Raw genomic sequence first — 22,268 nt, 5'->3', positions numbered from 1 at the left:
ATTTTTGTAATTGGGTCTGATCTATTTAAAACCAGAAACTGTTCAAATTGGGACTAGTTGTTCTTGGCGTCACATGACAGAGTCCCCTTCAAAGTGTCTTTGTGAAAGATACTCTGAAATTTTACACTCTGTGGCCTAGTTGTGGAGAAATGTGGTATCGACTGACTGATTGATTAGTTATAATTGGGCTCCACTCGCCTCTAGTTGTCAATGAAGACCACAGAGAAACATGAAGGCTAAATGTGTGTGGAATTGCGTCTTATTTTACAAACCAACCTGTACCACAAGTGGAGCTATCGAGCGTGTAGGCTGGTAAAGAATGAAGTCATTAGAATGTGGTTTGTGGGAATCCATGTGAGGTGCAGAAATTGGAAGTGCGCTTTTAAAAATGCCGGTTGTGTGTCTGACTGTGGCGTGTCTGGGGCCTCAGGGGTCGGAGGCGGAGTCTGTGAACGGGCCGGGTCGAGACAGCGGCCTGCCGTCGTCCTCTCGCCTGGACCCGTCCGGCCCCTTCGCCACGCTGCCGAGCAAAAGCACTGCCGAACCGCCGCCCGTGGAGACCATGGAAGGGATGCTGTGCCGCAAGCAGGAGATGGAGTCGCACAGCAAGAAAGCAGCCAGCAGGTGGGGTGTGGGGAGAGGGGGCGTGTCCTCAGGGGGGCTGTCTGTGGGAGAGGGGGTGTGTCCTTAGGGGGGCTGTTTGTGGAGAGAGGGGGCATGTCCTTAGGGTGGCTGTTTGTGGGGAGAGGGGGCGTGTCCTTAGTAAAGCTGTCTGTGGGCACATTATGAGGAGAGTAAACTGAAATTAATTGAGTGGGATTGAACTGAAAGAAATAATTGACCCTCAACTCTGGGCAGGGAGGGGGACGGGCCTGAGGAGAGAGGGATCTCAGAGCGAGAGCACAATTACGTGCGAGGCAGTCAGGGAGTCATGGAGCTGTAGGCAGGTGGCCATCTTGTGTAAGAGACCGCTTCCATGAGAGAGGAGAGAGCAGAGGTCACATCGTCCCAGGGAGCTTATCTCACCCTTGCCGCCGCTGTGCGTGTCTGTGGACAGATCCTGGCAGAACGTGTACTGCGTCCTGCGGAAGGGAAGCCTGGGCTTCTACAAGGACAACAAGGGTGCGGCCAACGGCGTTCCCTACCACGGCGAGGTGCCCATCAGTCTCACCGAGGCCGCGTGTGAGGTCGCCCATGACTACAAGAAGAGGAAACACGTCTTCAAGCTCCGGTGAGTGGAGGAGGTCCGGGTGGAGAAGGAAGAAGAAAAAAGTAGTGGAGCGAACAAGGGTGCAGGAGGTGGGCTGGGACCGAGCCGTGGAATTGAGGATGGAGGGTGAAGGAGGAGGGGCATGCTTACTTATACATACTTATAAGGGCATACTTACTTATACATACTTTTAGGGGCATACTTACTTATACGTACTTATAGGGGCATACTTACTTATACATACTTATATTGTGGCCAGACGATTCCTGCTGACTTCTCTCTCTCCTGTTTGTCTGCAGGCTTGGTGATGGAAAGGAATTCCTATTTCAAGCAAAAGATGAGGTGAGTGTTACTGATACTGATTAAAACTGGCATGTCATGCTGGGAAATAAGCTGTACTCCGCCTGCATTGTACATACAGCATGATTTACAACACATCAACCATTATGAGGTCTGACCCATGTCTCCTCTCTCCCTCCCTCTCTCTCTCTCTCTCTCCCTTCCTCACTCTCTCTCTCTCTCTCTCTCTCTCTCTCTGCTTTCCTCTCCCTCTCCCTCTCTCGGTCTTCTTCCTGTCTGCCCCCCCCCCCAGCCTGAAATGAGCTCCTGGATCCGCTCCATCCTCTCCTCGATCCCGGCGGGAGTGGGCGGGGCCGGCGAGCGCTCCCCGGGGGGCCCGACGGCGCTGAGCAGAGCCATGACCATGCCCCCCATCTCGCCCGGCTCTGCGGAGCCCGGCGCCGTCACCATGCGCAACAAGGAGGGCAAGGAGAAGGACCGGGAGAAGAGGTTCAGCTTCTTCGGCAAGAAAAAATAAGCCAAGGAAAAAAAGAAAAAAAAACACAGACAATTTAAGAACTCATCAGACGCAAACAGAACTGACAGAAGCAGAAAGGAGACCGGAGTGTCCTGTTAACCACATTGGCTCTCAGCCCCGATCCTGCGTAGCGTGCTGTTCCTGTGAGGCTCCAGCAGAGCGTTCCGCTAGCCATAGCGCCCCGGTCCTTTCCCAGCTGATCAGAGGGGAGCTTGCCAGGAGGATGTGCCAACACCAGCCCTTGTTGGAACAGGAATCCAGAGGGCACCGGGGACGGTGGGGGGGGGGGGCAGGCGGGTGGCACGGGGCCGAGAACCAATTGGATGAGGACGTCTTAGAGTTCGGCTTAGAGTTATTTCTGTTCGGCTCCCGGCTCCCGCTTGGTTCTTTTGAGTTTCAGAATGGTCCTGCTGCTGTCGCCCGGGGAACAGTCAGGCCATTCCACAAGGCCGTTAACAACAGGAAGGATGCTATACTCTAGGGGCTGTCGATCCACCTCTCTTACTCTCTCTATGGAATTGCTTGAAGGACCATGTTGATTTTAGTTTTTTTGGCATTATTATTATTATTATTATTATTATTATTATTATTAATAATCATTTTGCTGTTGCAGGTTTAGAGAAAAGAGTTTGAAGAATATGTAACTATAGGTAGCTCATCAATGAAGAGAAAAACTATTTGGTACTGTTGGAGAAACCAAGTTGGTTACTGTTATTTGTGTTTGTTTGTATTTCCCTTTTATTTTTGTTTTTAGGAAGGCCAGCTTTCAAAGTGTTTTTAAAAGAGAGCAAAGTAAATTTTTCAGTTAGGTTTTGCAAAAAGTAATTTAACAATTACCTAAGTGCATAAGTTGAAAAAATATATATATATATTTAAAGAGAAGTGGTTTTTATTATTTTGTTTTTATCATGAATTTATTTGTTTTATTATTTGGGGAGAATATTCATGCTTTATTTTTGACTTTTCTCGAAAACAGGAGATTATATAGTTCAAGTAAGGTTGAGAGTGTGAGTTGTAGTGGAGGTTTTTTAAATCAGTTTTTTGATCGTTTTCCTGAATAATGGGCATTTATCTATACAACCGTTCATCCTAATCAACAAGCTTAGGAGTGGTTTAGCTTTACAGAAGGGTTTTGGTTTGAGCTTTTAGTTTATACTGCTATTTCCAATTAAACAGGTTTTTTTTTTAACTATTTGGTTTTTTTGCTGTTTTTTTGTTCGTTTTCTTTTTTTTTGCAGGCCGTCTAATAGGCATGTGTAGTGTACTGTCAAACACTAAAAATGAAACAGGAATAAAGATGCACACGAAAGACATGGCAGGAATGTGAGGGAAAGTGCGTGTGAAGGGTTGAGGATGGGGGCAGTAAGTGTTGGAGGGACGTCGCGGGGGCGTAGCTGCTGGAGTTGAATGGGGATGGAATGCGCGGTCGTGCACTGGGAGAGATGGGTAATTACTGAGCCGCTTCTGTCCGCCATTCCCACATGAATCTGCCCAGACAGACGGCTCTGTCTCTCATCCCTTATGGATCTCATCCGCTGTCAAACTCTGACCCCTTTTTCTTTAAGAAAAACAATTGCAGGGAAGCGTTACAAAGGAAACCCCTTTTAAAACGCATCTTTCACATTGACCTGGCATATTTATGTGGCGAGATTCTCCCTCGATTGCGTGAGCGTTATCACTGGGGGAAAATGGCGGCCAAATCACACAGATGCAGACCATAAAATGTTGTTGAGGCGACTTGCTGTGGATTAAGGAAGTGAATAATGGCGACGCTGGGTTGGTTAGGGTATCACCTGTGAGCTCTCTGTTAGTTTGTTCACAGAAAGAGAGGCATAGCTTTGGTTCAAGATGTCCACAATGCGCACATATTCCTGGCCTACAATGACTTTATATATACAGTGTATATCAGTCTTCTCTGACTATCAGCTTTGGAGTGAAATTGCTTTTGTCAGACCTTTTTCATCTTGGAAAGGAAGCTGAGTTTAGCATTATACTGTGAAACCCCCCATGAAGGGCGGAGTATTATGCCGAAGGCATCTGATGCAGCTCTAATATCCTTCCTCCACCTTGTTTCTTCTACTTCCTGTGGGAATTTCCAGACATCCTGCTTTTACGTCTGGAATATTAAACATAAGACAGCAAGTGACACAAAGCATTCCTGCTTGTTGCTGATGTAATGTGTAGCGAAGCAAGAAGAAAATGATAGATTCCGTTTCGGGGTGAACTGAGGTAAGGTTTGAGATTTATGTGTGTGCGGTGAACACAGTCACCTCCAGGTGGCTTGAACTAAATGCTCTTTACTTTGTGTTGTGCTGAAGCGGCATCTCGCGCGTTTGTGCAGCGATGCTGAGTTTTTCTCTCCGTGCCTCCCGTGACACCGGCAGTGTGATGTGCATCCGCGCCGACCCGAGTGTGACAGCTTCCTGTTGGATCCAGCCCCATGTTAGCCCGGAGGACAGTCATCTGTGGCTCCGAAGGAATACCGCAGAGAACACTGGAGGCCAAAGCTCACGATTTAAAGACAGGTGCACGATCGCGACGGTCCAGCTTCTCCGATCTCGTACCGCCGAACCGAGACTTTTTGACAGCTGTGATCCAGGGCACATGCCACACACACACACACACACACACACATGCGTGTGCACGCCCGGCCGACCGACTAGCAGCAGCATGAGCCGTCCGCCTCGCCTTCCTCTCTTCCAGCGCTGGCGCTCTCCGCATAGCCGAGCCTTGTGGCTCCTGCGCCACCTTGTGTTGACAGATGAGAACTGCGGCGTTTCCATGTCAGGATTTAGTCCGTGCGCCAACTATCGCTCTAGTTTCAACAGAATGGGACAGCCGGTCTTACGAATTCATTACAAAAAGCCTAGCATTTTAGTTATCGGGCTGTAAGGCAGGACGAGTTTGACCACAAGATACTTGTGGCTGCTTGGGTGTTCTTAGCGGTTAGCTGTGGTCTCTTTATCTGAGTGTGCCTCTCCGGAGGTCGCCTCTCTCCTAACGGCAGAAGTAGTCACCCCATACTGGACATTCCATCCCTTCAGCTATCAGCTTTACAAGGTAAGCAGAGATTTATGAACAGTAGTGGCATGAAGGAGGCAGGCTTTGGACAGACAAAATCAGCCACCCCAAGACTTATGAGCATTAGAAATGATTGGTTTGTAAGTTGACATCACCATGCAAAATTGGATTGGTTTGGTCATTTGATACAAATTAAGAGACTGGTAAAGTAATCTTGGAACGGCATTTCTGAATCGTACACACAGACACAAGGGTTTCACAGTGACCGACACTGACTTTTCATTCAAGCTATGAAGTGTGGGCTTTGTAGTTTTCCGCTGTAATCAATGATTTTAGGGCGTACTGTCCACTGTTTCTGGTGTGATGAGCAAACGTACTGGAGTGGGAATGCATTCTGATCCATCAATGAGGAGACAAAGGAGATTAATTCTGGGTATGCTTTAAAATGTAAACACATTCAGAATAAGCAAAATTAAGAAATTGATTTATTTGCCTCTTCAAAATAGCATATGAGATGGAAAGGTTCAGAGATATGTCATATGTGAACGTGGTGCCACAAAAAGTATTCAGAAAAAATCGGAAAAGAGAAAGCCAAGAAAAATTTGCTTCCTTGAAAAGTATTGAATTGTGTTATGGGGATCAGTTTTCTAAGCCAGGTGTTCATTTGGCTGCATTTGATTAGCAAGCCTACTGACCCACTTGCCTCAAATGGAATAAATTTTAGAAAATGATCTGTTCCTTTTTTGTGACACTCACCACAAGCTGTTAATACCACTATTACAATTTATTATTATTATTATTATTATTATTATTATTATTATTATTATTGCAACTGTTAGTAATACTACTTCTACTGTTACTACTGGTACTTATTACTATGACTATTACTGCTGTCCATTTTCAGGTACATGTCTGTAATGGGAGATTTTTCCACAAGATGTCAGTGTGCTGTGGAGCATTTTCATTACAGATCGATCGAAAAATGTTTGTTGACTTGTGTATCTATATCAAATACAAAACATAAAAAATAAAATACGGTTTAAAACAAAACAATATTGGGAAAATAGCAGTTGTGTCATTTATTATGCTGACATAATAAAGAGATTTTTTTGCTCCCTGTTTTCTTACAAGTAGCACTGTAATAATAATTTTGCTGCTGGGTTCATACAGAGTGTGATTTCCACGATACAGAGGCAACTGAAGTTGGAGAATCTAATTGAACTTCAACCCTATATCCATCTGTGTCATTTGTTATTCGCAGTAGTTGGTACTGTATGTATAAGATGTCCGGCTGTCATATGAATAATTGTACAGTTTTTGTACTGGTCTTCTTTACAATAACGCCATCTAATTAGAATGAGAACGCGAAGCAGATGATGGTGGATTGCTCTTGAAATTTCTTACAAAGAATATAGAGCTGTGTTTTAGCAGCAATCCTCTTGTTTAACCTGAATTTAAGTGAGGTTTCATTCATTTACACATGCTACACTGTGTTTATTAAGCTTTAAATGCACACATTAAAATAGATGTAGAATAGAGTGTGCAACGGCCTGATCCCTGACCCAAAACAAACTTGATGCCCTAGAACGGTGACCATGATTGCCATGAGAGCCGCAGGGTGTGCTCGGTTTGTTTTTGCCTTAATATCGGCAACCAATTCAGACCCAAGAAACAGGGTGAGGTGAGTTAACTGTGTAATTGACTGCTTTTAATTGATCAATTAAGTGCCGAGCAACAACAACGACTAGCAGACAACGTGGCTCTCCAGGACGAGGAATGAAGATCACTGCCCTAGAATAAAAACCTGAGAGAATAACCATTGTGTTCTCTGTACTAATTAGCACCTGTTAACTGTTAGCCTGGACCAAATATACCCAGGACATTACTGCGATATAATGTTTAGTATAAGCATGTATACGTTTTTGTAGTATAATTCATTATAGTAGTATGACATTTTATACTACTATAATGAAGACATTGGGGGCATAAATCATTCTGGGAAGAATGTAAAAAAAAAAAAAAACCATTGTTTTCATCTAGTACATTATTAATATTTATTTCTTGAACCAACATTCTCTATTTCTTTTCATCTTTATCTTATTACATTATAAAAGTCCATATAGGCAAAAGACAAAGAACATACAAACGATGAATAACAAATTTACAACAATCATAGCAAGAAAACATTTACACTAATTATGTAATACATCTCCCAAAATCATCATTCCACTTTTACTAAAAGTATAAGATAGGACCCAAACCGAAGAGAAAGTTTAAAAGAGTACTGATGTAGTTGTGCTCAGGATCTGCGAGGTTTCCAATAGCAATAGATTTATGTCCTGGACTAAGGGGTAATTCTATTGGAAATAAAAGTAGTAACATTGGTACTTGCATTACACCTTGATATGATCAAAGGTGAATACTCCTGAAAACATTTGTATTTATTTTAATAGCTGACCAATCTAGCTATTCTATCTATGGTGACTCCCCTGCTGGAGACCTAGGTCATCTAGCACATCTGGGCCATCTGGAAACATGGTAGAATACTGCTGGCATACGACGGTACTATGCATGCATGTGGTTTTTGAGGTCACTGATTTACATCCTGTCATGGGACATACCAAGTCTGAGTCATTCTTTTCCTGACAGAGGGTGACAGTTGAACAGTGCTATCATCTATCATCTACAGATGATTCAGAATGCTGCTCCCCGACTTGTCCTCAACCTTCCTAAGTTCTCTCATGTCACTCCTCTGCTGAGGTAACTCCACTGGCTACCGGTTGCTGCCAGGGTCAGGTTCAAAGTCCTGACCCTCGCCTACACTGTAGCCAACTGGACAGCCCCTGCCTACTAACAGGACATAATTCAATCTTACACGCCAGCTCCATTATTGGGCTTTATAGGGCTAGAATTGGATTATCTGTGTGAAAGGCTTGAGACCTTTGTAAGCAGAATTCACATTGATTATTTTCATTCATTCCAGTTTGAAAATAATATTAATAAAAGGAATATCTGTAATAAATTTTTCTGCACACCATACTTCTGCCAATGAAGCCACTATTGTACACAGCATGTACTGGTCTTCATTGTGAAGTGGTTACATCAGAGATGCAGTTATGCGAACATCTGTCATCGTCTGTTCATCTGGGGAAAAAAAATGGTGCCTTTCTCAAAGCATGCATGCCACGTTTTCATTTGTCAATGTCTGTGCTAATGTTTGACATGAGATGCTGTGTCACATTTTTGGTGTTCAGTTTGGTTTTCAACCGCCCGAGAAGCCAGTAAGAACATCTGAAGTTTATTTGGAGGTGGGAGGGAAGGCTTCAGTCTGGAGGAATAGCTGGCCTGTGTCCAGAACACATCGGTCCCCCTCCCCAAAAACAACAGTCTCACTTCAGCCCTGTCCTTAAAAACATGATTGTCCAGGATATTTACTTCTGTGTATAATCCTGCCATAACAGGTTTATTTGTTCAGGCAAAGATTAATTCTGACAAATTACAAATTCTGCATATAGGTAGGCAAGCAGCAAGACAGCCCAAAAAACATTTTAAAGTCTGGTCTGTGAGGATCTGTAACATGAATTAAATTGTCTAGTTTTTGCTTACATTACTGTTCCTTTGATTTTGTAGTAGATTTGAGTAGAGGCACATATGCAATCATTTGAAATTGTCTGGTTTCGAATTGCGGGTGAAGATGAAATAGTTCTTAGCCTGGAGGTGGTTTGAAGACTTTTTTTTTTTTTTAATGTTTAAATTTTAATTTGTTTTTATGATAATAAAGGCTAATCTGAAGGCTTGCTAACCAATGATCACAGTCAGCCGGTTACATATCCATTGGTCGCCAGTGACATATTTCTATTGATCCACAGATTTATGGTGCATCTGCTCGCTTTTTCTGCCTGTCTATATACAAGCTTTATTAACCTACTCTGATCAGGCCTGGTAAATAATTTATCAGCAAAATTATTCAATTGATTTAGGGGCTGTAAGAAAAGAGAGTGATTTTTCAGGAAAAGTAAAATTACTAACATTTGAATGCTATATATGCTCATTTAATGGTAATCTCTCAGCGTAAAAAATACTCAGTCAACTTAAACAGGCTCAAATCAATCAAACTGTGTTTGAGACTGAAAAAGATAAATGAATGGAAGCCAGGTGAATTTGATTTTTATTTATTTATTTTTAATAATATAGATATACTACTATTCAAATGTTTTTTCATTGTGTATATTTGATCTGAACCAGCTAAGCTCAGTGCTGCTCTTGGAAATCCTGGACCTAGACCTAGCGCATAGTCATCTGATTAAATGATATTTGCATTGAACGAATACATCTGCGTTTTTTAATTTAGGATATCTTCATTTGCAGTTGAATTTACAAAGCATTATTATAGCATTATTACCAGTGTGAATTACAGTCCATATTTTAAATGTCTAAAGAAAGTGTATAAGTAAAGTTGATAAATGTATCGGCTATGTAAAGCACATCACTAAAAATACAGAATAGGTCAGTTTATTTAAGTACCGCCACCCTATTTAACTTCTGAGGGAAATGCAACAGGCCGAGAGAATTTATCACATTTTTTATTCACTAAAAACAGATCAGAGTAAAATGACTAGGCTATCGGTTGGAGAGTCAGATTCTCCGGGAGACGAAGCCTAATTTTTAAGTTGTCCGTCGTCAAAGTCGGTAGTGTGATTTATTCACAATTTAGATGTACTAGCTATCCCAATAGCTGAAGTTCTTAGTCAGAGGGTGTGTGGTTAAGGTCTGTAACAGGGTGGAACCGATGGACCGGTGAGTCAGTGCGCGTATTTCCGCATGCCTATGACCACAAATGTACTGTCTCACAGACTCCCATGTGTTGGATATTACCGATGAAGCAATCTATCGAAACGACAGAAACTGAGCCTCACTTTTCACCTAGTCTGTGAAATGATCACTTAAAAATATATATCACGTAGATCCACAATTTACCAGACGTTCGCGAAACTTTGCCTCACACATTTGGTTTATAGCCAAGTGTTCATTAGAAGTGGATAGTCGTGATCCTGTGTTCAGTTCGATTTTAATTAGCCTACATAAAAAGTCCAATTTTATGGTTAGGTGAGTGCTGATGACCTCATACTCAAGATACAGAGACTTGCAACATATGCAAGATTATGACACTCCAGGGAAAGGGATGCCTATCACAGCTGTGCGTCATCCAGTAACCAACTGTACTTTCCGGTCTGTACCGTTCCCACTCATAGACATATACTAGGTCCGTGAAGCTGGCAATTGTTGCTGGCAACAATTGGAGACTTCCGGGTTAGAGGATTTCAAACTAAAAGCTCTGTAAATGCAACGATTTCTTAACTGCGATTTTGTCGTTTTTCTTCTTTTAACTATTACAGTTGGATATAATTACACATTATATAATCATATTTAAACCCATACCTTTAACATTACGCAGTCCTTTCTGGAAAATCACGTTCCCAGCAATTGTTGCTGGTGTTTATGCTAAGGGTAGCCCAGCCATGCATTTCTATACACTCTCAATTCAGTACTGGCTCATTGTTTATCAGATTACTGCCAAAATTAAAAATTGTTACCAAATGAAAGGGGGTATACATTTACCTTACAGACCCATACCTATAATATTATGTAGTCATTTCTGTGAAATCATGTTCCCAGCAATTGTTGCTGGTGTTTAATTTTTAGTTTTAGCAGTAATTGGTATGCAAATGAGCCCAGTACTGAAATGACAGTGTATAGCAATGCATGGCCAGGCTACACTAAAACACTAGCAACAATAGCTGGGAACGTGATTTCAAAGAAATTATTGCATAATCTTGAAGATATGGGTCTGTAGATTAAATGTATATCCCCTTTCATTTGGTAACAATTTTTAGTTTTGGCAGTAATCTGGTATGCAAATGAGCCAGTACTTAACTGACAGTGTATTGAAATGCATGGCTGTGCTACACTAAAACACCAGCAACAATTGCTAGGAACATGATTTCAGAAATTACTACATAATGTTATAGGTATGGGTCTGTCGAGTAAATGTATACCCCCTTGAAGATATGGGTCTGTAGATTAAATGTATATCCCCTTTCATTTGGTAACAATTTTTAGTTTTGGCAGTAATCTGGTAGCAAACAATGAGCCAGTACTGAACTGAGTGTGTATGGCAATGCATAGCCAGGCTACACTAAAACACCAGCAACAATTGCTGGGAACGTGATTTCAAAGAAATACTTGCATAATTAAAAAAATATACATACAAAGTAGCCTAATATTCCAGGCTTAATTTAAACCAGCCAAACAGCAAGCTAGTAATTTAAACCAGCCAAATAGCAAGGAAGTAGCTAGTCATTTAAACCAGCCAAATAGCAAGGAAGTAGCTAGTAATTTAAACCAGCCAAATAGCAAGATAGAAGCTAATGCTAGCGATTGTGTAAAAATTGTATCTGAAATGTTTTTAAATAAAGGTAGGCCTAAGTCTCTATCAAAGCTCAGAAACCGTGGTCACTGTAATGTTATTCTTTGGGACTAATTAACGCTATTAACGTTAATTCTGTGCTTGTATTTTGATATAAACTCACCGGAAGTTTTGACCAAAACTTATATGCAGGAAGTCTAATTGTTGCTAGCTTCACGGAGCTCGTTCCCACTAAATGAATGCTTCTGAACTCGCCCAGAAGAGCAAGGAGGAGACGGCAAGTGCCCTCCCACTATAGAACGGACCGTGACACTGCCGGAGGCTTTGGAGAAAGAATATGGTGACCCGCTGAATACTTCGGATAAGAGAAGACAGTATGTTTTGTGTGTTTTGAAAGTGTTAATTGAGAGACAGCAACAGGCGGTGAGTAAATTTAAGGTAAGGGAGTGTTTTTTGAAAGTTTGAGGGTGTTTACCGGGACTGACGGGGTGTCCATTTCGATAAACATACACTGGTTTATTTTAATTAAATCAATGGATTTTAGATGGTTTGCTAATATAGATGCATTTTAATAGGCCGGGTGTTCTAGCTTTGTCACACATTAATTATGCGTTGTCATAAATTATCTTAAGATGCAGCGATGGTGCGTATGACCCAGCAACACCCATGCACGCAGTGGTAACGTAGCCTATAGCCGATTCTTTGACTTTCGTCCATATCTGGCTTGTGTAATAATCAACGATTCCTTGCAGTGTTCTTAAAATATAAATCATGCCAGCAGCTGCGATCAGTCACACGGTAAATTAGTCTGTTTAATAAAAACCACATAAACCATAGAGCGCAGGAAACGCTTTAGCAAACGCAGTTTGATGAAAAAAACTGTTATTGGAAACACGCTTTTCAAATTTAGTCAAATTGTATTTTATTTAATTTGCTTTTTAAATGTATTTATAAATTAGCGAATTGTTTACAAACACCAGTGTAAAATGCAAGATTGGACTACGACACAATATTTGTGAAAACCTAACGATCTATTACGAACAGTTTCGAAAATTATATTTATGCTGTGATTTACATTAATTAATCTGGTGGTGCAGTGCTTTTATTTGACTACTTTCATACTTCCTCATGGTTTGTTTTAGTGAAACGTACACTTGCATGTTTATATCACAGGGAGTCATCGTGCTGTATCAATTGCACTATTAATAGAATTATATTCTTGCCTCATTCCAAGAATGTCATCACTGTGCTTCCTACAGAAGTGGATGCTTTAAGAAATGGAAGACACTGTAGTGAGGAAGTTTTCATCTTCATATTGTAACGCTCAATACATTTTTGAAAATAAATGTGAGTGGCAGCACACATATAAACGCGTGTCTTAAGAATACAATGATTTTAAACATTTGAACAATGTACAATGCAAATAAAATAGATCAGTTACTTAACACTATTTAATTTAATAGATTTTTTCATACATAGTATGTTTTTGTAGGCCTACTCTGTTACCAGTGCTGAGTGTAACTGTCCTTAGCAGTCGGTGTAAGCTGATCACTAAATACCAACTCTAGTATTCCTTTTCAAAGCGTGTCAGTTTCATCTATGTTTGGAAGTGAAGGGTCAAGTTAAATTTTTAAAGGTCTTTTGCCACTTTTATTTAAAGTTAAAAGGTTAAGAAGTCTGTATAGAAGTTTTAGTTATGCTATGCTTGATGCTTAAATAATGAACGTATAAAAAATTTCTGGGGAAGAGCAATTTTCCAGCTTTGCTTGACATGTTGGACACATTGTTTGTATCTATGCATGTACCCAGGAGTAATTCCTTCAAATTCCCAGGGGTATGAATTGCGTCATGATGTGATTGAATTATGTAGCTGGCACAAACATAATTGGCTGTGTTATACTTTAACTGCTTTTGACAGCAGAGTTTTCAGGATTACAGTACGAGCATTGTTCAGAAAGCACTCAGTTACAAGCACTCTGCTGCAGTAAGAGGTATGTGATGTGCAAACAATGGCCCTCTCAGACTTCAGACTACAGTCTTTGTGTGAATGTGCAGTCACAGAGGCAAAAAATCCTAGTGACAGTGTATTCTATGCATTATCTACAAATGAACACTCCACACAATACAATGGACACTGTTTTCAATCTGGCAACCAAAAACTCTCCCTTACTCCTCTTCTCCAAAAAAGTATGGACAGTTTTCTTTTTTAAATCACCATTTCATTATATTTTTATTATCTTTTTGGTGTCTTACTTTCAGAGCTTTTCATGAGCTTTTCAAGAGTGTGTCCCCTTAATATTAGTTGCAGCCAACATGTAAAATTGAATGGAAATAAAATAGACTGGGGTGATAATGCTCTTCATATAGGGTATGATTACTACTGTGTCGTATGGGGTGGCTGGCCCTTCTGAAGCTAATTCACATTAAACTGCAGTTTAGGGGAGAAAGTCTACACGGGAAAGTATAAACAGTGAAAATATTTCTATGTTTCACAACAGGGTGTAGTTTGCTGCAGATGGTTTGTTTTTACTATATTTCAGAAAGGCTCAACAAGCCTCCTCGTGTTCTTCCCATTTTCCTCAGTGCAGACTATCCACAGATTATATGGCTCTTGTTTACAGAGGTCTGCAAGGCAACATGTGCAGTTTTATCAGTTCCATTTGGAGTGTGGACATGCTGTTCTCTGTGGGCGAACTCTGGCTATTTTAGATGACTGGCAGTGGGCTGCTATGAGGTGGCTGGGTGATTGTAACTACACACCCAGGACTAGGGAAACACCAGCTTCAGAAATGGCCACTGGTGAGTCAGGGCCGGGCTCAGCCACTTCAGTTCATTATCACACTGTGATATCATCACACCGGTGGCCCTACTAATCCAGTGGCTAAGGCAGCGGTGTATGGGGGTTTGAAACCCAGCCCTGTCGCTTTTGTTCAGGATTAGCATGTTATATGGTTTCAGGAGCATAGATATGTATGTTCGGGGAGTTGGCCTTTGTTTGTTTCATTCTGTACAGTCTAAATGAGATGCTTTCTGACCCAGTGAGTGGTCAGTCACCAGCAACTGTGTCGGACAGTACTGTATCCACAAAAGGCTTTCACGAGGCACACGTTAACTGTTTTGTTTTACAGTTGTATTTAAGAACAGGTTATTTCCACCCAAACATTTTCTTTTTGTTGAGGAGAATGATAATTCATACCAAAGCAATATATTGTGGTACAGTTCATTCTGTCTTTCTTGGGATGTGAAATGTGGCTAATATGTGATTCTATATTTTCTATACCCAGAAATCAAGTGTATAATTATAATTATAATTAAGCTGTTATGCTGTCGTTCTTGACTGTTTTGCGGAGAGATTTACCTGAACAGTCCAATTATTGAATGAATATTGGGCTTCCTACATCCTGTGTTATTGTGTGACGGGACCTATCCCATCAAAGATCTAACCCTGATGTGGGGGGATTTTCACAGTGCTAAATACTAGTTCCTGGAACATTGTTCATGCATCAGATAAACAACCCCATTACAAAAGGCGGAATTTGTTTTCCATTCACGGTGAACGAGTGCCAACACTGGATGTGTTTTTGTTTGAGCACATCGCATGTTCCAGCATGGCTAAGTGTTAAAGGCAGTGACTGGAGGGCCAGGATATAAAACCTGTCAAAGGAAAGCTTTTCGGGTAGCACGGTCTTTTCTCCAGAGCAGTTTTTCTCGTAGCTGTAATCCAAGAAGCATGCCTTAATGTGGGATTCATGCCCGGTGTCTTAATAAGCCACCCCTACCACTCTGAGCAGGGCAGAGATTTAAGTGACAGTCTGGGTGGGGCCCCTGGAGATATACTGTACTTAGAGCAAGTGGCTCCATCTGTTCGCTTTCCAGCCAAGTCAGTTGAATCATGACCACACTGCCCCTTGGATGCATTAAAGAACACTAACCCTATTCTTCTAATTAGCTGACCCAGACTCTGCTGTGATATCCCCAGTTTCTCTGTGTTAAGAGAGTCTTTGGTTTAAATACAGTTTATGTATTAAGAGGGGAACAATCCAGGTAAAACAAAAATGCCGATTAAATACTGTATATGGCAGCATTGTGCATGACAAAATGCTAAACAACAGTCTAGTAAAGAGTACTCTTTTGTTAGACTGTCTCGCATTTTATGACATGCATCCAGTATCCTTTTCCTGTGGGGGTGAGAGGGATGGGGGTTTTTGTAGTGTGTAATCAGCAATAGCTCTTCCAGATTTTAAAATGATTACTCTGTGTTTGTTTCAGAAAGACTTGTGGCTCAGAGGTTGGATGTGAATGATTCATCTCATCGCACTGGGAAAATCCTCAGAAGACACCGCTGACCGCTTCCAATCCCTTTCCCTCTGAATTTGTCCACCAAAGTCACTACTCCTACATCCCTTCGGCTTGTGTGATTTAGTGTTGCTTTTTTTGCTACAGTTTTTACTCCCATATCAGAGAGGAGCTTTGAAGTTCTCATCCATCATTTGTCTTTCTGCTCACCATTGCAAGTTCGGCTTAGCTGTGTCAGTCATACAGTTAGCCTGGCTTTTCTCCACAGCTCAACTGCTTGTCAGAACAGAAACACATTTTTTCTAGCGGGAGACCGATTGACCCCTCCACTTCAGCTTTGAGCTCTCATCTTCCCCCCACTCTCCACTATATTTGATCTGCATCCAGTTGGGTAGACGAGTGGCACAGTTCCAAACTAGTGTAAAAGGGGCCCGTGTACCCTACAGAGGAGACACACGAACACTGCCTTATTGCTGTCCAGCTATTCTGTCCAGTGGCCAGATTGTGCTGCCTGGTGAAGGAACAAAAAATGTCTACCAAGGTACCCATCTACCTGAAGCGGGGGAGCCGCAGAGGGAAGAAGGAGAAGCTTCGCGACATCCTGTCTTCAGACATGATCAGCCCGCCCCTGGGGGACTTTCGACACACCATCCACATTGGGAGTGGGGGCGGGGAGAATGACCTGTTCGGGGACCTGTCCTTCCTGCAGGGGAAGTTCCACCTGCTCCCCGGCCGGCAGGGCCACGGCCTCTCCCAGTGCCCCAGCCTGTACGGGGAGCGGCACCTCAACCGCCCCGCCAGTGTTTGTGGAGACCCACACTCCCATGAGGGCTCGCTCCTACTGAAGAACGCCATCTCTCTGCCCATCATCGGGGGTGTCCAGGCCCTCACACTGCCGGCCCCGATCCCCTCTCAAACCCATTCCCAGATCCCCCCACCCAAGCCTCCCAGGCTGCACCTGGACAACAAGAACATGACCCTTCCTCTCTCCAGAAGGGACCGCTCCCCGCACCTTGTCCACTCCTCCAACAAGACCTCTGTTCTAACCCCTCCCTCTCCCAAAGCCTCGCCTGATGCAGAGAGATGTGACACTGAGGACACGGCCCAGGATAGACCCTACCTGTCCCACGCCAGCTCCTTGCTCTCCTTGCACCTGGACTTGGGGCCCTCCATCCTGGATGAAGTGTTACAGATCATGGACAACCAACGTCTGGGCCTCAGTGGGGCCGGTCTGCATGTGGGACGACAAGGAATCTTCACCTGAGGGACTTGGCTGTGCAGCACAGTGAGCAAGCCCAATTCCCACCTCCTCAACACCTAGAACCATGCCTGACTGGATTACGTCACGATGGAACACTTTTTATGAAGCCCTTTTTGGACTTTTTACTGTTGGTTTGTTACCTTCAAGCCTTTTATACTGTATGAGTCACACAACAGCCGTGAGCCATCTCCCATGAAAACTGGTTTATCCTGTAGCTGCTTTAAGGGGGCATTAGTTGCTGGTTAATATAAAATAAAACAATAATCAGTTTAGACTGATGCACCTGTGAGTGCCTTTAAAGTATGTATTTTTATAACTGAATAGTTTTTGTCCTTACACACCTTGTTTTTATTCTGAAACTTATAAGCTACAGTCCTCCAGACCAGAATACACTGTGATTGAGTGGGCATCCAACCTGTGAGACAGACTATGGCCACTTTTTTTAGATTCTTATAAAGAACACTCCAGAGAAAAAAATTAATGTATAGCTTCTCTTAAAAAATAATGTGTAATGTAATCTGAATCACAAGGGTGAGATCAGAAAATGTAATGCTTTGTGTGTGTGAAGTGGGAATATCAAGCATTCTGCCTGCACCACACAATATATTGGGTTTCTTTCAAGAAATAGTTAATGTCCATGTTAATTTTTTTTTTTTTCCACAAAAATTGGGGTTTCAACTTATAATATGTTTTAAATCAGAACACAAACACAAACATAATCTTTCTTAAAATAGGAAAGACATTTAAAAATATTTCAGTATATGTTCACGAGAGGAAACAAAAAATTCACTACAGATGTCAAACACTACAGATCACAGCGGGGCAACTCAGTGGATCAATACAAGATATAGGATGCACTACATATACAGGGATAATGTGAATATAGATTTTTCAGTTTTTGAATTTGGGCACAGTTGAAGAATTGCATGCCTAGATAAGGCCATGAATATCTGCCGTGTATCACAGCACCCAAGTCATTTCTTTTTGAAGTTTTATATTTCATTGATTCATATTTCTGAAATATTTTATTGTGAAATATTGATGGACCTTCGGGTTGTCAATTATCTGGAGGAGTGGCTTTGTTTTGTCAACCAGACTTGACAACAAAATCTTAAAACAGTCTGTGACCAATAGAGGTAATCAGCCGGAAATGTTTGTGCCTCAACTTACCAGGGGATTTTAGAAGGACATGACACTTTCTGAGCACTCTTACTCACTTTGGGCTGTGACTTTCCCATACTCTTTTGAAGGCTTACTCTAGAAATTGTACACTTTCACTGTTCTGTTACATTTTAACCAACTTTAATATACAATTTCCTGAATTCTGTTTCTTTTCTCTTCATCATATTGAATGAACCGAGTGAAAATTTAGAAGTGAAAATGTTTTACTTCTCAGCTTAAGAACCGATGAATGCCATTCTTGTTATCTACTTGTATTTGCCTCCTTTATTTCTTGCCATTTTGACAGTGTTTCTTTTATTTTCCTGTTAAGGTCTTGAGAATACTCTGTAATTTCAAATCCATTAAGGCTCCACACAGCCAAATGATCATCTCACACAAATAACTGTTTCTGCATTGTAGTAAACATTGTACTAAACCTTTTGAGTCACTATTAATTAAATAATTAGTAGTGTATTTTGTTGCACTACTGCACTGTTGTAACCTATTATAAATATATGGAGATATTTTTACTTAGGTTAAAGAAACAATGGGTTGATTCTTTGTTGAAAGCTACTATTCTTATAAATAAACACCTCATTTCTTGCCCTAAATGTCTGCATTCCGTGTCATTCAGTGTGATTTTGGGATAGCATTTCCTTAATTTCTAAGAATATTGGAATAAATTCATTCCAACAATACACTACCCATATAGAACACAGCTCATCCTGTACATAGTTTGGAATTGCTATGCTATGATTATGTCATTAGTGAGTTGTACTGCTGTACTGCTGATTTTATTGAGATTTTTTTTCAAGTACCATACTCTCCACGGCAAGGATTCAAGCAACATTTGTCCATAACTTTGACGAACAATTAAAAACAATAATTATTTTGTTTCTTCACAAACAAATTTGAACAAGTTAATCAATAAATAACTTTTAAAAAACTAAACCAAACTAAGTTTGTAAAGTAGGTATGAAAATAATGTTTTGTATGCTGGTGCCAGCTATTGGTCTGCCAGCTTTCAGTAAATTGAAACTACAGTGGTCTACTAATGGCTGGTCCATTTACCAACTATTATAGTCTTTTACCTGGTGATGTTCTAGACTGTCTCCGCTCAACTGTCTGCACACATACTGCCATACTATCAATTTACAGAAAGCTATTTGGTCTGATATCTGTTCTGATGGCAGGCAGCTAATGGCCATTGTATGTTTGCTGGATGGGTCCTGATTATTTAGGAGCACATCGGGCATCTGTGATTACTATTATTGATGTTAGTGTGCAGTGTTTACATATGACCAAAGAGAACCACTTTGGTCAGTTTGAAAATACTTAGTTGATCAAGGACCCCACTTGCCAGTCTGTAATTTGGGGTTGTATCCCTTTTGTACTGCAAAAATTAACAATGACATTGGACTGTTAGACTGAAGATGTGCCTGTATTTGTGAATGAAGAAAAACACGTATGACTGCTTGGTGCCAAAACTACACATTTTCATGTTTGTTTGGGGATCATGCTGGTGTGTATTTGAATTAGTAAATGAGAAAATAATAATGTCTTTGGACTTGTGTGTGTGTGCGTGCGTGCGTGCGTGCGTGCGTGTGTGGGTGTGTGCGTGTGTGTGTGCATGTCTTGCACATTTTTTGAACAGTCCTGGGAATTCGTCCAACTTTCTTTGTTAACTGAAAGCCACCGGAACACACAGCCACTGACCCTGAGAACTGAGGCAGCATCAAAAGGGGGGGGGGGGGGGGGGGGAAGGGATCAGTGAAACAGCAGATGAGGGAGGAAGAGAGAGACTGATGAGATAGAAGGCACTAGTCTCACCCGCAATGAAATAAACCATTTAGATTTCACACAGTTGGTAAAACAATGCACTATAATAATACCACTTGACAGAACTGTTAACATATATTTGTAATGAACATATTTTGTTCAAGGAACAGGATCCACTATAAGCTAATCTGCACTTATATACTCTGAGCTCCATAATGTCTGGGACAAATACTTTTTTTCTCGATTTGGCTCTGTACTCCAAAATTTTAGATTTGTAATCAATTCACATTTGTTTAAAGTGCAGTTTAAAGCTTTTGTTTACCGGTATTTTATACACGTTGGTTTCACCATATAGAAATTACAGCACTTTTTTCATATAGCCACCTCATTCAGGGTACCATAATGCTTGGGACATATTCATGTTAGTAACGCAGGGCTCAGTTTGCAGGAGGAATGATTGGATCAAGGATGATTGTGATTCAGGGAGAGGCCATCTGGTGGACAAACCCCTGGTCCTGGTGAAGCAGAAATGTCTGACACAGGTTTGGGGGGGGGGGGGACTAGTGGCCCTCCTCTGCTCTCCAGAGTGACTGACTTTGCCCTCTAACAGTCTTGGGATGAAACTCTGAGTTGAGCCGTCGACCAGGTGATTAAAATGGATGGGAGGCTGCTCGACCAGCAGAGGGCAGTGACATAACCACTATTATTAAATAAAATTAGTATAGTTAATGTATAATTAAAGATTAGTAGTATCAGGTGAGTCTGGACCCATATACAAATGAGGATAGCACACAACGTTTAGTGCCAAAAAGCCATCAGAAAATGGTTTCACAACAATCTGATGGCAGGTCATTTGGGGCTGGACAAGACACTAGTATAATGGCTTGATTTTATTAGCCAAGCATACAGGGTGATGTTTGCGGCGGTGTGCAGAGTGCCCTAAATATCAAAAAATAAATCCAGTGGCCATCCTGAAAGAGATTCTCACAGATTAAGGCACATCATTTATGTCATGGACACTAGAGGAACTGTGCAATTGCTAGATGTCAGGTCTATTCAAACTAGCGTTTACCACCCTCAAACCGATGGGCTGTTGGAGCAGTTAAAATAAGACACTGAAGATGATGATTTGTAAGTTCATTTCCATCGATATACGAAATTGGGACAAACTAATTGACCCCTAATTGTTGTTTGTGGTGAGCGAGGTTCCCCAAACCTCCACAGGGTTTTCCCCCTTTGAATTATTGTATTGGTGAAGGCCATGTGGCATTTTGGACCTGTTAAAATAAACTTGGGAGGAGAGTCCAAGCCAAAGTAAAAACAAAATTCAATACGTTTTGGACCTGTGAGCAAAGCTACATTCACTAGGTCACATTGCACATGAGTATTTGCCCCATGCTCAAGAATGTCAGAGCTGGCAATACAACAGGAAAGCTCAATTGCAAACATTTAAATCAGGTATAGTAGGTTTATATAGGGTTATATGTCCTAATATTACTCTTATCATCAGCATCCAAATTACTCGTCAAGTGGAAAGGACCTTTTGAGGCCACACGGTGTATTGGGATGTAGACTATGAAGTCATTCATTCTGATAGAGGCAGGGCACATCAGATCTACCATCTCAGTTTACCAAAACTGTGGAAAGAGGTAGACCCTGATTTGCTAGCTACCTCTGAGATCATGTCAGATGAGCTGGGACTGGAAATTCCCAATTTGAATAAAGACCATCCTTGAGTAATCAAGGAATTCCACATTGACTGATACAGCCCTATCGTGCTTCTTCCTTAGCCCGATGGGACTGTTCATTTTTGTGTGGATTACCAAAAGGTAAATACAGTTTTTAAATTTGATGCCTATCATATGCCACTGGATTTAACCATGGGCTACTGGCAGATTCCCTTGTCTCCAGTGTCCAAGGAGAAAATTGGCTTTCTCCACTCCATTCAGGTTTCACCAATTTGTCACCCTCCCATTCGGTTTGCATGGGGCACTCGCTACTTTTCAGACGCTGATGGACAAGCTAATAAGACCACATGCTGCCTATGCCACTGCTTATTTGGATGACATCATCTGAGAATGATGAGAATCTGGTCGTCAACTGTAGAGATCTTCCTTGGCCTACCAGGCTCTTCCTGATTACTGATCTCACCAATGCTCTCTTTCTTATTGATGTTCAAAACAGTTGATTTTGGTAAGCTTCAAGTTTCATCTGTCTCTGCCTACCTAACTAATCTGAAACACCTGTGAAGCCATTTGTCCCAAACTTTACGGTGCCCTGAAATGGCGGGCTATGC

The 22,268-nt window shown here is 41.6% G+C and overlaps 2 protein-coding genes across 9 annotated transcripts in view; both read left to right on the top strand.

Moving 5' to 3' along the window:
* The window catches only part of LOC118235809 (spectrin beta chain, non-erythrocytic 1-like), a 68,790-nt gene extending 62,687 nt beyond the window's left edge, over positions 1-6,103 (top strand). For 4 of the 6 annotated variants that reach the window (XM_035433643.1, XM_035433641.1, XM_035433639.1 and 1 more), the window contains 4 exons: positions 431-624; positions 1,058-1,231; positions 1,510-1,552; positions 1,803-6,103. In XM_035433643.1, the coding sequence (XP_035289534.1) occupies positions 431-624; positions 1,058-1,231; positions 1,510-1,552; positions 1,803-2,027 (636 nt within the window). In that variant the 3' untranslated portion in view covers positions 2,028-6,103. The remainder of the gene's footprint in view (positions 1-430; positions 625-1,057; positions 1,232-1,509; positions 1,553-1,802) is intronic. The other 2 variants (XM_035433638.1, XM_035433642.1) reach the window with 1 other exon arrangement.
* Positions 6,104-11,692: 5,589 nt separating this feature from the next.
* Positions 11,693-18,804, top strand: LOC118234895 (cdc42 effector protein 2-like). Of its 3 annotated transcripts, none has more exons than XM_035431741.1 (2): positions 11,693-11,898; positions 15,745-18,804. In XM_035431741.1, exon 2 carries the CDS (start codon positions 16,301-16,303, stop codon positions 17,033-17,035), a length of 735 nt encoding a protein of 244 aa, XP_035287632.1. In that variant the 5' UTR covers positions 11,693-11,898; positions 15,745-16,300; the 3' UTR covers positions 17,036-18,804. The 3 variants fall into 3 exon arrangements, with proteins under 3 accessions (XP_035287632.1, XP_035287633.1, XP_035287631.1); XM_035431742.1 differs by having other exon boundaries at positions 11,693-11,913; positions 15,749-18,804; XM_035431740.1 differs by having other exon boundaries at positions 11,693-11,913.
* Positions 18,805-22,268: the final 3,464 nt, after the last annotated feature.

This window comes from Anguilla anguilla, chromosome 9, assembly GCF_013347855.1.
Source record: "Anguilla anguilla isolate fAngAng1 chromosome 9, fAngAng1.pri, whole genome shotgun sequence".
Classification (NCBI taxonomy): Eukaryota; Metazoa; Chordata; class Actinopteri; order Anguilliformes; family Anguillidae; genus Anguilla; species Anguilla anguilla.
The sequence above is the reverse complement of the archived record's forward strand: the minus strand, read 5'-3'. Positions and strand labels throughout refer to the sequence as shown.

What these genes read in the sequence shown, in the direction of transcription:
- LOC118234895 (XM_035431741.1), top strand. Translation starts at nt 16,301, where the DNA reads ATGTCTACCAAGGTACCCATCTACCTGAAGCGGGGGAGCCGCAGAGGG.